The sequence below is a fragment of the Psammomys obesus genome, unplaced genomic scaffold (genome assembly GCF_907164565.1).
Source record: "Psammomys obesus unplaced genomic scaffold, mPsaObe1.curated_primary_1811, whole genome shotgun sequence".
Lineage (NCBI taxonomy): Eukaryota > Metazoa > Chordata > Mammalia > Rodentia > Muridae > Psammomys > Psammomys obesus.
Genome location: NW_026596069.1, coordinates 22,870,323 through 22,884,950, shown reverse-complemented (window position 1 = coordinate 22,884,950; position 14,628 = coordinate 22,870,323). Strand labels below are relative to the sequence as shown.

General features: G+C 47.2%; 1 protein-coding gene across 3 annotated transcripts in view; it reads right to left on the bottom strand.

The window, feature by feature from the left end:
• The window catches only part of Ankrd29 (ankyrin repeat domain 29), a 46,859-nt gene extending 32,507 nt beyond the window's left edge, over positions 1-14,352 (bottom strand). For all 3 annotated transcript variants that reach the window (XM_055625808.1, XM_055625809.1, XM_055625811.1), the window contains exons 1-2: positions 14,300-14,352; positions 2,803-2,913 (exon numbers count right to left, since the gene is read on the bottom strand). In XM_055625808.1, the coding sequence (XP_055481783.1) occupies positions 2,803-2,913; positions 14,300-14,311 (123 nt within the window). In that variant the 5' untranslated portion in view covers positions 14,312-14,352. The remainder of the gene's footprint in view (positions 1-2,802; positions 2,914-14,299) is intronic.
• Positions 14,353-14,628: the final 276 nt, after the last annotated feature.

Genomic DNA, 14,628 nt, shown 5'->3' with positions numbered 1-14,628 from the left:
TATATATATATATATATATATATATATATATATATATATATATATATTTATAATTTTAACAATATGTTTTTAAAAAGGGAAAATAGCCTTGGAAATAGAATTAATCCTTAAAAGAGGAAAAAAACCTTTTAGGCTAATCTGTTTTAAAGAAAAGGTAAATAAAATAAATAATAAAAATACCTTCATAAATGGATGAAGTTTTAATTCTATACTATGATCAACTAAAACAAAGATTGGTTCAATAGAGAAAGAACAGAAAAAGTATTGTAGTACAACAGGCGATAATATTTCCCTTATATTTAAAACCCATTAGCTTGACTGGTTTTTGATTCCTGAAATAGTAAAAGTATTTCATTTTATTGACGAAGTTAAAAAGTAAATTTCAAAACAAATTGGTTTTGAACAAAGCGTACGTAAATGTATAAAAAGGTAGCAAAGCCCCAAACAAAAGACACTGAAACACACACATTAATAAATCCAAAAAAGGCTGCAAGAATCTTGTAATTCACATCAGTATGGTTAAGTAGGTTAGAGGATAAGCAAAGCACTCCCCCTCAAAAAAAGGCAAAGATGGCATTAATTTAGGGTTCCCCCAGGCACTGAAGTAGAAGCCTGTAATTCCGGTGAAGCAAGAGCTGGAGGCCAGACAGTGCATATAACAGTTTGTGCTACCTACTGGGATTCTGTCTCAGAAAATCTAGGAATCCCAGATGAGCACAGTTAGCAAACCAAAGCTTTTAGCGTACAGCGAGAGTGTGGTCTAGAGATAAGAGTGTTTGTTCTTTACAATCTGCTGGAAAAGTTAGAAAATGCCTGCTTAGCTTGAGGACGATTTCCAGAAAGGCCCCCGGGGCGTTCCTAGCATCCTGAAGTGCCTTGGGTTTCCCAGGTCACCCTGGACCTTAGTTCCATAAACTGGGGTAGTGACAGCCCAGAGACCAGCCACCCTAGCAATCCTAGAACCCAGATTCCATGCCCAGGTGCCACACGGAAGAGGCAGATGCTCAGTCAGGACATTCCAAGAGGAACAAAGGCTGTGTTGTCTCCGCATATCCCCTTGTCCTCCCGAACCACTAACGGCTCTTTCAAAGCAGCAGGATTCGGAAGCAGCCATCATTTAGATGTATTCCTTGTGTTAAGAAGTCGTTTTTCCAGAAACTTCCTGATCAAGCATCTACTAATTTTTTTAAATTTTTTATTTTATTTTATTTGCTATTACTCTATGGGTATGGTGTGTATGTGTCTGGGGCATACACAGTAAAGCATACGTGTGGAGGTCAGACGACAACTTTGTGGCATCGGTTCTCTCCTGTCTTTCTATGAGTTCCCAGAAACACGCTCAGTTCATCACGCTTGTGTGGCAAGGACTCTTACCTGCTGAGCCATCTTGCCAGAGGAGTAAGAGGGGTAATTTACAATCATACTCTTTTTTAGTAGTTAAATATCTATTAATGGGAACAAGAATCTTGTCTAAAACAGCTGCTGGCCAGATAGAGACACAGTGTAAGCCCTGTGGGAAGGAGTGGTGGGTAGCACAGGTGACCGAGGGTACCAGAAAGGATGGGCCTGAGAGGTACAACAGGGTGACCCTCAAACTCAGAGGATGACGGAGGCCACAGGTGGTAACTGGTCCCTCCCCCATCGTGCTGGTCAGTGTGGGGCAGGAAGTGGTTCATTGAAACCCAAGCAAGACCAGGAGGGCAGTTCACGGGTGCCTGGAGTCCCTCGTAAGTCTGAGTTCTGACAAAGAGCAGATGCTATGTTCAAATCAGGATAATCGGCGGGAACTTTAATAAAGAGGCTATTCATAAGGAAGTGGGCTGGTAGTGCAGTTCTGGGCTCTGTGGCTGGCCAGCCTTGACGGCTCCTACAACAGCATGAGCACCAGTGCCAGGCTGAATGGGGAGCCTGCTGGCCTCCCTGACTCTCTCCTCTATCTCCTGTTTCCAGCGGATGCCTTATTAGCCAGATGAAACTGAAGGTCCGAGGGAGGGAGACTTCTGGGTCATTTCTTGTGATTCAGAGAGAAAGGTACAGAACAGATTTGGAGGATCCTGGAGACCCAGTGAGCAAACCGGAGCAAAATCTGCCATTTCCTCCTTGGACTGCTGGTGGGTTTCTCTCACAGATTTGTGTGTCAAAGATGAAAAAGACACACCCTGTCTCAAGGGAAATAGTTAAGTGTTTTTTGAAAACATTTTGTTTCAAATCACAAAGCCATCTCCTAATCTGAGGACCTCCTTGTCCCCAGGGTTGTCGAGAGGTCTTTCTACACACAGAGAATGGATGGCTTCTGGCTGGGGAAGGGACGGGAGCCCCAGGTGGGACCTGACAGCTCAGCTGCACTAGCACCTGGTTTAATTTCCCTTTCTAATTGGCCACTTGATGTCTTTTCCTTTTCCAAAATGAAAGGACAGGAGGCTAGTGGAGGCTTCCGGGTCTCAGTGTTTGCATTCATTTGTGAAAATCACAACTCCCACCATCATGGCAGCTCACAGGTGCTCTAAATTATCCTCATCTTTCTTTATGAAAGCTGTGCACTAGACAGCCCTTTATTCTTGGAATTTGCCTAATGGAAATCCCTCGTTCACTATGCCGGAGGGAGGGCCTTCCGTCCTCATGCGTAACCGTTTCTGACTTCCTCCACTAGGTCCACCACTCCACCTTAGGATTCTTGGAAAAGGATAAGGCAAGCAAATACAAGAACAAGTGCACGAGCATGTGGGGGAAGTAGGTTCCCTAGGGGCTCACGCCTGCTGAGTCAAGGGCGCCCTGGCATGCAGGTACCGCGTCCTTCCGTACACTGTCTCTGCAGTCCACATCCACGCGCCCGCTGTTGAGCAGCAGTTTCAGCAGGGCCAGGTTTCCCCTCCTCGAGGCCCAGAACGCAGCGTTGGCAAGCGGAGTTTCCTTCTGCAAGAGTGGAAACAAAGGGGCTCTTAAAATAGAAGTCAGTGACTGGCCTCGGCTGCTTCTTCGCACACAGGTAACAGCACCCTTCCCAAGGAAGCACTTCCAGATGAGGGATGAGCGTTTGCAAGATTGGCCCCTTCCATATGTGAGGCTGTAGTGCTCCAGGCTGTCAGAAGTGGTTTGTTTACTGGTAGACTTCTGAGCCCAAGGTCATCTGCACAGCCATGTCTCATTTCCCACAAAGCCTCGCTTTCCTGCCTCTGTTGTATTTGTTCACGGTTTCCTTTTAATTTGATATGAATTTTCCCCATCCTAGAAGGACAAGGTTCTTCCCAGATGCCATTTCCTCTCTGAAACACGCTGAGGAAGTCCTTTCTTATAAGTGGAGCCAAATTTCCTCCTGTTTTGACTCTCAAAAGGGGGTTAGTGGTACCTTTTCTGTGTCTTCAACATTTCCTAGCCAATTCCAGCTACTGGGTAGGAAACTCACTTTCCCTCCACCTAATATTTTTTTCCTTTAACTGGAACTTGCCAGAAGTTCCAGGTGAGAACTAGGGACTTTGGGCAGAGAGCGAGCACTCTTTTGTGTCTGAGTGGCTGCTATCAAAAGTACCTTGGTTCACGGTGTTAGGCCCAAGGGGGGGGACCCTAGGGGACCCTAACTTCTCGAGGGGGATGAAGAGAACTCAGGAGACCAATCATCGATGCAAAATTGCAAGAGGTTTATTTTAACCATGCGCAATGGGATCACCCCTGCTGGTCAGCAAGGAGTGGCACTGGGAGACAAAGGCTTTGGGTTTTTAAAAGACAAAGTGCGGGAATTTTCAGGGGTGGCAGTCTTGGCAATTCAGGATTGGATGAGGTATTTAACTTTTAAAATAATTGGTTGGTTCTGGGCACCCTTAGGTCTGGTCAGCCCTGTTGTAAATATCTGGGGAATATCTGATCTTCAAGTCAGTTTGGAATTTCCTGCCATATGAGATATAGCCGCAGTTAAAGGTGGGAGAGTGATTAACTCATCCCGTGTCTGTTCTGAGGAGTGGAGGCTACAGGCTTTGGGTCAAAGGTCAGGAGCTATTCAGGAGAAGGATTGGGGCCATTTGGCCCAGTTTCTAAACAGAGTTTTCTCACAAGCGCTGGCTGGTGATTTTCTCTCCACTTAGTAGAGATCTCTGCTTGTTCTCTTCCTTATCTCTGCCCTCACAGATGGCTAATGTCAGGAACTTTTACATTCCTCGGCTCTCTGGGGAAGCACTAAGAGGCTTTAATTAACATGGGCCTAAAACTTGAAAATATAAGTTTGTAAGGCAATTAAAAGAAACATAGGTTACAAAGTTAGTCTGATTCTTTTAATGGGAGTCATTGTCTCCTTTTGCTTTAGATAGAGATCAAACACCTGTCTTGAAGTTTACAAAAAGGAAAAAGTGAGAGAGAACTGAGGTAGACTGCCTAAAAACCCAGATACTATTGTTTGTTTTCTGAACTGAAACAGTCCCTCTTGGAAAGAGATTCATAAGGCTCAAGGAATAAAAGCTCAAAAGGCTCAGGAAGCTCCTAAAACTTACAAAGATTCACATGGCTTCTTCCCAAGGTTTTAGGCTGTAATGATTGCTAAGGAGAGGAAGCCAGCTGTGCCCCTGCCAGTCGGGCCGGAAGCTCCCAGGAGGCAGCTTTGCAAGGCTGTCCGCCATGGTGGCGTGGGCTTTTCAAGGATGAAGCTGCTTTTCAGTCACTCATGCTTTGTAAGTGACCCCCATAACTCACTGGTTCACTAAGCCAGATTCGGGTAGAACTGTTTCTTTGGGCTTTCCTCAGTGTCCAATGTGGGGTGAACATGCAGGACAGGCATGCAACACCAACACACGGCAAATGCTAATAATGCTCATTTCCTTTATGAAGTTACAATAGTAACAAAGCACTAGATTCTGAGTATTAGTACCACATAGGATGTTGCTGCTCTCAGGACATTTTATGGTATATGTATTACCTAATAAAATGATTTGGGGAATGTGGAAAAACATCTCTCTGTCTGCAAAAGCCTATTTTAAAATGTCTTTTAAGGACAGTGACATGCCAAATAACATATAGGTCAATGACAAACTGCACACACCGTGACGGTCTCCTAGGAGTGTGCTGATTAGGGCACGAGCTATCCTAGTTTGTATGCGCACATTTGGAACCGCCTAACGCCATTTCTCAGAACACCCATTGTTAGGTGAAGGGTGACAATCATGTCGTGGTCCCTCCTGACCGTGGCTTGATTTTCTGTGGTTACAGTTACCCGCAGTCAGCTGTGGTATGAAAATATTCAGCGGGAAGTTTCAGAAGTGAGCAATTCGTTCATCAGGGTTGAAGTGAGCACTGTTTTGAGCAACGTGACGAATTCCTGCACTCCCCATTCCTCTGTACAGTGTGTTCACGCTGTTAGTGACAGCCACCCTCTGGTCACTTAGCCACCTCAGCGACGAGACTGACTGTGCTTGTGTCCAGGCAACTTACTTGGCCACAAAGCCAGAGCAAAGCAGTGACATGGCAATTTATTGCAGTGGTCCATTACAATTGCCCTACCTTATTAATTTTTGTCATTAATCGTTACTTTGTCTAGTTTAGAGACTATCATAAATGTGTATGTGTAGAAAAACAGAATATAAGCGGCTGGTAAATTTCCTGCAGTTACTTCTTGAGGGGGGTGGGTCCTGAGCAAAGGCATAAGCTCCAAATTGCATTAAATACAGTGCTTCCCTAAGTTAAAACGGCAGTGACATCACCCCCAGCAGCTCAGCAAAGCCATGCACGGTGAGGGCGCCTGCTGGCGGATGATGACAGCATTTGTTGGTGCAAGGATTTCACTGCAGAAGTCTTCCGGTGAGGGAGCACTTCAAGTTCCAGGTTAACCCTTTTCCTTCCCTGAAGGCATAAATCTGACTCTCTTGAGTTTTCAAGCTAACCTCTGCCAAGTGCTCACACCAGAGCCTCCTTCATCTGCCTAACATGTTAGAGTTACTAATTCCCAGGGGTTTGGTGTGAATAACAGGTCATGCCACATGATGGAGGGTGAACTGAGCACATGCTTTATATCACCGTGGGATATCTCTGCAGGTTTTTCCTAAAATAAGAACACACACACACACACACACACACACACACACAGAGAGAGAGAGAGAGAGAGAGAATGAATAATATTTTATTCAGTGACTTGGCTGCTTCAAATACATGAGCCTCAAACACCTGGAAAAACCATCTGCAAACAGCAAATGTGTACTGTCAGAATGGGCTTTGGAGTCAGGGCTTGTCTCTTTAGGATGGTTTTGGAGGTTCCTCTTTGGTTTAGAACACTTTTCCAAGATGCTAGACAGTGAGTTTAGTAAAAAAGCTGCAAATATTTCTTTTCCCTCCAGGACTTGCTTTTCCGAGAGGCAGAGGACAGCTGGATAGAACAGTTGATCGGGGATAAGAAAGAGCCAAGTTCAAGTCTGAAATCATTTTCCAGCTCTATCTCTTAAGTGAGTTACTTACATTCTCCTGACCCCAGTAAAATGGGGCTGGAAATCATGATACCAGATCTCTGTCCTGTGCTGGAGAAGCAAGTGAGACAACACAAGAGAGAAGCTCAAGAGGTTCTAGCTACAAATGCATGGCCAGAGTCAATATATTTGCTCAAGTACTATCTACATGGTCACTAGCATGGGCCAGGGGCAGGGGAGTGGCTAGGACTAGAGATACAGCGTACCTTTGACCCCTGCTTACACAGGCTTTATAGCCTCGCAGGAAAACACTGACAGACAGGCCTGCAGCTTTGTAAGCGTCAAAGGAGGAGTGCAGCTGCTGATGGTGAGAAGGGGACCAGATAACGGCCACTGCTGCCGACGTTCGCCCCAGCATCACTCCCCAAAGGGCGGGGTGAAGGACGTGAGGGAGAACAAAAGGAAGGAGATTACGGGGGTCAGAGGCCAGAGAGCTCGGGCAGAGCAGATGTACGAAAGGAACGTGGACTTTATTCTGGGAGTCGAGGGGGTGTTGGAAGGTGGGCGATATCAGCTTTACATTCCGGAAAAGTTCCGGCGACTGTGCCGTGGAGGAGAGTGAGATGAAGAGCCAGAGTGATGCTGGTAGATGGAAGGTGGGTGACGGAAGTGCGCTGCCGTGGGGATGGGAGCGGGAGAGACTGCACACATCTGAGGGGCGGAGCGGGGTGCTCTTGGTCTATGATGTTACGCGCAGGAGAGGAGGGCTATGCAAAGGGTATTGACGCCCAGGCTTCTGGTTCAAGTGTCGTGGGACTGTAGCTGTCACTTAGGCAACAGAGAAGGGATGGGTTTTAGCTCACCTTTGAACACCCTAAGTTCCAACTGCCTGTGGGGGCATCCCACCCAGAAGAAATGGGTATGTGCTCCTCTGGCACTGTGGCCACGGCCTGAGTGGAGGCCAGACATCTTGAACTAACGCTCATGAAATACACACTCTGTGCCATCTGGTATGCCGTCTGCACAAATGTCATTTAATCCTCAGCACAGATCAGTGAGAAGTGGCACACGCCTTTTCAGACTAGGTAAGAGAGACGGCAGGTCAGGGACCAGCGCCAGGCGGGTTGCTGCTCCAGGCTGCCCGCTTTGTGAACCACCACACTGTTCTGCTGCCCATAGCGCTTCAGTAGACGCCAAGAAGTGAGGCTGCAATCATCTCCAACGGCCCTTCCACCCTCCCTTCATCTCCTCCTTTGCCAAGACAGAAAGTTCCCCCAACTTTCCTTCCACCAGGGAGTCTACGGAAATCACAACCTCTGGATAACTTCCAAATCCCCTCTGCGGATGGACAAGATGCTCAGAACCGTAAAAGGTGTGGGGAGGGCAGGCAAGTCCTGAAGCCTTTAAAGGAGACAATGTCTCTCTCCTCCCTCCTTCCCTTCCTCTCTCCTCCCTCCTTCCCTTCTTCCTCCTGGGCTTCCCAGCCATCCAACTACACATGCATTATAAATCTCTATTAAAAAAAAAAAGGGAAATCAAAGACATGATACTTCAAATGGGTGAATTATACGACAGGTTCAAGCGCGTTTATTTTTGTTTGTTTATTTCCCCATGGCCTATCCAAATGATTTGAGGTTAGTGGTGAACCGGAGTTCATTATGAGGTAATTTATGTTTTGGGGACTTGGATGAAGCATGTGGGTTTCTGTCTAGCTCGGGCACAGCTGGCTTCAGCTATGGTCATAAAACTCAGCACTGAGATACTTCATCTTCCTGGCTAGGATTTGCTCAAGGAAGTTCCAGAGATTTCTGTTCAGCTGGCAGTCCTGTTTTCTCTGCTCATAAACTTCCCCTATCCCCAACTGAGTAAGGCTCTTGGCAGCCTCAGCCCCGCAGACCAGGACTTGAGTAGTTGGAACAAAAGTTATAAATCTAAAAGCCAATGTATTGGAATCCATGAACCTTACTACACACACACACCACCACCACCGTTACCACCACCACCAACGACCAAATAACCAAAACCCCTCCTCTTACACTGTCTTAGTTATCTTTCGACTGCTGGGATCAAACACCATGGCCAAAAGCAACTCGGGGAGGGAACTTTATTTAATCTTATTCTTCCAGTTAACAGCCCACTGCTGAGAGGAGTCAGGGCAGGAACCGCAGCAGAGGCCGTGGAGGGGAGCTGCTTCCTGGCTTGCCATGCCTGCTCTCCTATACCATCCCAGACCACTTGCCCAGGTATGCCCTGCCCAGAACAGGCTAGCCCCTCCCACATCAGTCATCGATTAAGAAAATGCCCTCTCCCCCCGACTGGATGACAGGCCAGTCTGCTGGGGCTGTTTCCTCAGCTGGAGGTCCCACATCCCAGACGACTGTAGTCCGTGTTCGGGTGACATAAGACTAGCCAGCGCACACTGTACGTATGTCTATCTCCTTGGCCAGCACAAATTAGCAGTCGCCAGTGAGGCAGGGTAGATTTCTGGGGGCGAGTTGGTACCTCAGGGAAGTGAACCAGCAGGGCTGGGGTAAAGAACCTGAGGACCAGGTGCCAGGCCCTGGGTGAGAAAAGAAATGACAGCGGGACGGTGCCATCACAGAGAGCTTGGAAGGCCCATGTGGTCAGATGCACACTGTCCACATACAGTGACTCTGAGTCAACACAGAGGGCACGGACTGGGATGGCTAACGCCCGGCCCTCCCTCGTGGAAGCATCCAACGGCGCATGGGCTTCGAAGGGCCAGAGACTCAGGCTGGAAGCAAAACTGTTAGCCCCTGGCTCCCAAGTTAAAGTTAGTAAATGTGCAATGAAATCGTGAAAGAACACGATGTGTTGCCAGCCTTTATCAGCTGCCGAATTTGGTATAATGTTGATTCTTTGTGGAAATAATGTGTAGGTAGGCCTGGTTGCTTTTACCACAGTTACTGTAGAAAAAAAAAAAGGCCTAATGTCATAAAAATCCCCTAAAAATTTACAATAAATTGTCTACAGCTGTTGTAGTTACTGTGGGCTGCTGAGTGTTTTCACACACTGGGTCTAGTGGGAGGCGAGGAGCTAACATAAGCCTTGACTGGCCTGAAACCCTGGTGGTTCCCTCAAAGCCCTTCTAGGCTATTCTTTGGTAAGTGCACTTCTCTTTAGCCAGCACAGAGCTCTCTCTTCCCCCTCTCTGCTCTTCTCTCACTGCAGCACAAAATGTACCCATCTGGCCTCTGGACCACTGACCACTTCCATTTGGAAGCACAGGTCTCTGTTCTTTGAGATTCAAGCCATACACTCTTATTTTCTTAAAATATTGTTATTAAAAATTTTAATTTCTTCTCTTTTTTGAGATTATAACCTCCCCCTTCCCTTTCCTCCTTCCAAAGCCTCTCACACACCCCTCCTTGCTTTTTGCTCTTTTTCTAAGTCATAGCCTCTTTTTTTCATTGACTGTAAAGTACATAATGCATAGGTACAGCCTGGTTTCTGTAATGGTCTCGGTCAGGCCAGACCCTGGAGAAGGGTATACAGGAACCCATCCCAGTTTATAATCCTCTACCTCGTCTTACCTAAAAGCTGCCACCTAATCTGCCGGGCAGCTTGTGTGTGTGTGTGTGTGTGTGTGTGTGTGTGTGTGTGTGTGTGTGTGAATGGAGGTCAGAGGACAATCCTAGTTGTCATTCCTTAGGTGCTGTCCATTTTTCTCCTTTGGTCTGGAGCTCTCCAAGTATACTAGGCTGGCTAGCCAGCAAGCCTCAGGGATCTGCCTGTCCCTGCCTCCTCAGTGCTAGGATGACAGGCATGTGCCACACGCCTGGCTGGGGAGAGAACTCAGACCCTCGTGTTTGTGTGACAAGCCCTTTATCAGCTGGGCTATCACCTCGGCCTAGGAGCTTCCTTTTCACTTGGTCCAATTCTGGAACTTGTTTTAAAAAGCATCAAGTAATGTTCAGCTTCTTTTCAGTTGAGGTTCAACTTCCCCCTTTCCTTTAATCCCCATGGAAGAGGTTGCCTCACTTTTCTAGGCCATCCCACTAACTCCATGGTTCTCAACCTTCTTGTAACCCCTTAATACAGTTCCTCATGCTGTAGTGACCGCAGCCATAAATTTATTTTCACTGCTTCTTCATAACTGTAATATTGTTACTGTTGTGAATCCCCCTCTATATTTTTGGAGACAGAAGTTTGTAAAGGGGTCTCGACCCACAGGCTGAGAACTACTTCTGGAAGCCCCACCCCCGCTCCTAAGGTTGTGTCTCCTCTATCTCTTGCGAGGATCACTGGGTTTCAATTGTCTCTTCTACTTCCAAGCATTCAACACACTCCCCCTTGTCACTTTAAAACACATTCTGATTGGAACACGATTCACATACTATAATCCTCTCAAAAATGCAATTTTAGAGGTTTTGGTTATACGACCATCACCACTGTCCACACCAGAACATTTCATCACTCTCCACAAAGAAACCTGATACTCATTTACAAATTAATATTCCTCCCGGCTCCTAGCCATTACAGTGCTCCTCACAACCACTGATCTGCTTTCTGTCTCTATGGATTCAGCCACCCCAGACGTTTCATTTAAGTGGAAGCATGCATTCTGTCTGGCTTCTTTCACTAACCCCGTGTCCAAGTTTTCTACATTGCAGCATGTATTCAGGTTCATTTCTTTTGATTAAACAATTGTATTACATAGTTACATTGGGTGCCATTGTAACAAAAATAACTGACAGAAACTTAGGAGAGGATTTATTTTGGCCGTTTAAGAAAGGGAAGAAGGCCAGTTAGCTAGCTCAGCAGGTTGAGCCAGCTGCTAAACCTGGCAATCCCAGCTGATCAACAGGACCCACAAGGTGGAAGGCCAGGGATCCAACGGCAAGTTGCTCTCTGACCTCTATGTGAACTCAGGGGCATGCGTGTGCCCTACCCCTCCACAACAGAAGAGTCAATGCGTTTTAAAGAATAAAAAGAGGAGAGACATCAGTTGTATCTTTCCATCCCGCGAATCAGATAGCGGCGGCAAGCTGCCGGCCAGGAAATGACCCTCACTAAACACAGCTCGGCCAGCACTCCAGAACTTGGATCTCCGATGTCCCAGTCTCTGGAGCTGAAGAAGAAGAAAGTGCTGTTTAAGCCTCCCAGACTGTTATTGACAACACCAACTGTAACATCTGCTGATGGCAATTGGAGTGTTCCATTTTATGGCTACCTTATTGCTATGCATGGGGCCACCTATTTTTGTGTGGACATATTTTCATTTCCACCAGGAACACATCGGAGTGCAATCACTGGGTATGTGGTAATTCTATGTTTGACGTTTTGGAAGGCCGACCAGATTTTTTTAGAAACCACGTCCATGCTGGGGAAGATGGCTCAGGGGTTGAAGTGCTTGCCCTGCAAAGGTGAGGAATGACTCAGAACTAGCTTCAGTAAGGAATCCCCAGCGCACGCTGGCCAGCAAGACTGGCCACAGCAGAGACCTCGGCATATGCCTGAGGGGCTTGGCCTCACCGGATAAGGCGGAAGCCCAATCAAGTACGATTTTTTGAACAATTTACCTAATTTTATGTGAATTGGTGTGAGGGTGTCAGAGCCCTTGGAACTGGAGTTACAGACAGCTGTGAGCTGCCATGTGGTGCTGGTAACTGAACCCAGGTCCTCCTGAAGAGCAGACAGTACTTTTAACCACTGAGTCATCCCTCCAGCCCTCAAGTATGACTTTTGACATTGACCTCAGGCTTCCATGTATACTAGAACACATATGCACCCACACCCATTCACATGTCTGTCCCCCCACCCACTCCCCGACAAACAAGCATATGTGATATGTACACATATGTAAACAATGAAAAAATCAAATAAAATGACCACATCATATTACATCCTCCTGGCAATGTATGGTTCCAATTCTTAAACATCTTCACCAACACATTTGCCATTGTCTTGATAATTAGTCATCCTGGCGGGGGTGGGGGGGGCAGTATTACAATGTGGTTTTGACTTGCAAGTCCCGGGTGGTAAATGATGTTGAACAACTCCTTAAGCACTTTTTGACCATCTGTGTGTCTTAGCAGTTTGCCTGTTATTGTTTAAGGATGCTCAAGTTTCTACCATCATAAAGCAAATAAACCTTCGCCAACTCTGGCTCCCAGATGCAGCCATGGCTGAAAGAGCTGCCTGTTCTTGGGGGTTCCACCTAGCCTCTTGGCAATCTGCCTCCTGAACCTAATCTTTTGCAAAGCTGCCCTCGGCAAGCCCAGTGGCTGCTCTGTTATGGAATCCAGTGGTCCTTTTCATTCTTAGTTCAATTTCCTTGTGGTATTTAACACTAAGGTCCTCTTCATTTTTCCTGAAAGGCTAGAGATCCTTGGCTTGAGTGATAACACATGCTTCTGGGTTTTTAAAAAATCCATCTCTGGTTGCACTTTTTCAGTTTTCTCACTGGGATTCTCTTATTCTGTCCATTCTAAATAATAATAATAATAATAGTAATTATTATTATTCGAGCTTGTATGTATGTGTGGTACATGTCTGCTGACAAGTTGGATGACCTGAGTTTGATCCCCAGGACACACAAGATGTGTGGTCACACAGGTGGGCTTGTTGTGTGTGTTTCAGAGGTCAAAGGTTAATGCCAGATGTCTTCTTCTATTGCTCTCTCACTTTATCATCTGGGACAGGGTCTCTCAATGAGGGGCTCTCTAGCCAGCGAGCTGCTCCTCTGGCTGCCTTAGCCCGCCTACCCTGAGTACTGACGTTACAGGCTCAACAAGCCTTCACTTTGAGCTTACCCTGGAGCCGTATCCCCCATCCCTCATTTTAAATCTTGATCTCTCCCCAGAGCAACACCCTTGGGTTCAGCTAGTACATCATTCTGCCAAATCTTCTCTCCGCTGGCTAAATTCCCACTCTGGGCTCTGTCTCATCAGCACATTCGCATGGATTTCTATTTGTGCTCAAACTTTATTCCGAGCCAAACATTTCACCTATGTCTCCCTTCCCTTCCCTGCTCCTGAGTACTAACATTAGTTAATACATTCTTGAAACAAATCTTAAGTCGTTTGTCTAATTCCTTCCATTCTCCCTGTCTACACTCTGGCCCCAAATCCATTTCTTTGAATTTTAAAAATTTTAATTATATTTTTATTAATTCTTCAAGGATTTCATACAATATATTTTGATCATATGACGTACACCCCAACTCCTCCCAGATCCATCTGGTCCTCCAAACCCACCAGCATCGGATGAGAAGCTCTCCCTACCCTGCCTCTTCTCCAGGGCTAGCCACTGTCTTTCTGACATGCAAATCTCATCCTGTGATTGCTCTGTTCAAAACGAGTTATCGTAAGAGATGGACGGTCGGGGCTTTTGAGTTAGATGCATTCGGATTTCAGTTTTAACACCATAAATATATATCTGCAAATGATAAGTAAATGTTGTAACTCCTCTTTATGTCTTTATTGACTAAAAGAGCGAGGTTGGGAAGAGGAGGAGAAGGAGGAGAATCAGAAAACGAAGAAAAAGAAAAAGAAGAAGAGAGGAGGAGGAGGAGGAGATGATTATCATCCTAAAGGCCTCCCTGAAGACCGGTTGGTTCACCTGGGCACGTTTTAAATATTCAATCCATTTGACTATTGCTTCTATTAAAATCTTTCAGCCGGGGCAGATCAATAAATCCCACTTTCATCCCCGAGTGCGGGGATTAACCGGAACGACTTTAGGGAGTGAACTCTTTTAAAAAACAAGAAGAGTGCTTTAGACGCAGAAGCCTGCCGATCTAAAGCACTCCCGCCCCGCAGATAAGTGCCAGGAGGAGAGTCGGCCGCCCGCCGGACGACCCGGCGGGCCTGCCTGGGGATGCCGCCGGCGGCCCCGACCTCCGCGGCCTGTTACCATGGCGACGGCCCGGTCCCCCCCCCCCCGACCTCCGTGCTCACCTTGAAGGACATCCTGCACGTGTGGCCGCCGCTCCCCGCTCGCCGCCCGCCGCCTGCCGCAGAGGGGCGGCCCGCGCGCTCCCGCCGACACACAGGGCGGCGCCCGGCCGCGCTCCCTGGGCCCGGACTCCGCGCGCGCGCGCTCCCAGCGCTCCGCACTCACGTCACCCCCGCAGGCGGCTTCCACACGCGGACTTCTGCACGCTCTGCAGCCAGGACGAGCTCCACACCGACCTCCTACATCAGCATCCTCCCCACCACGCGCACGCACACACACACACACACACACACACACACACGCACACACGCAACTTCTGCACAGTGTTCAG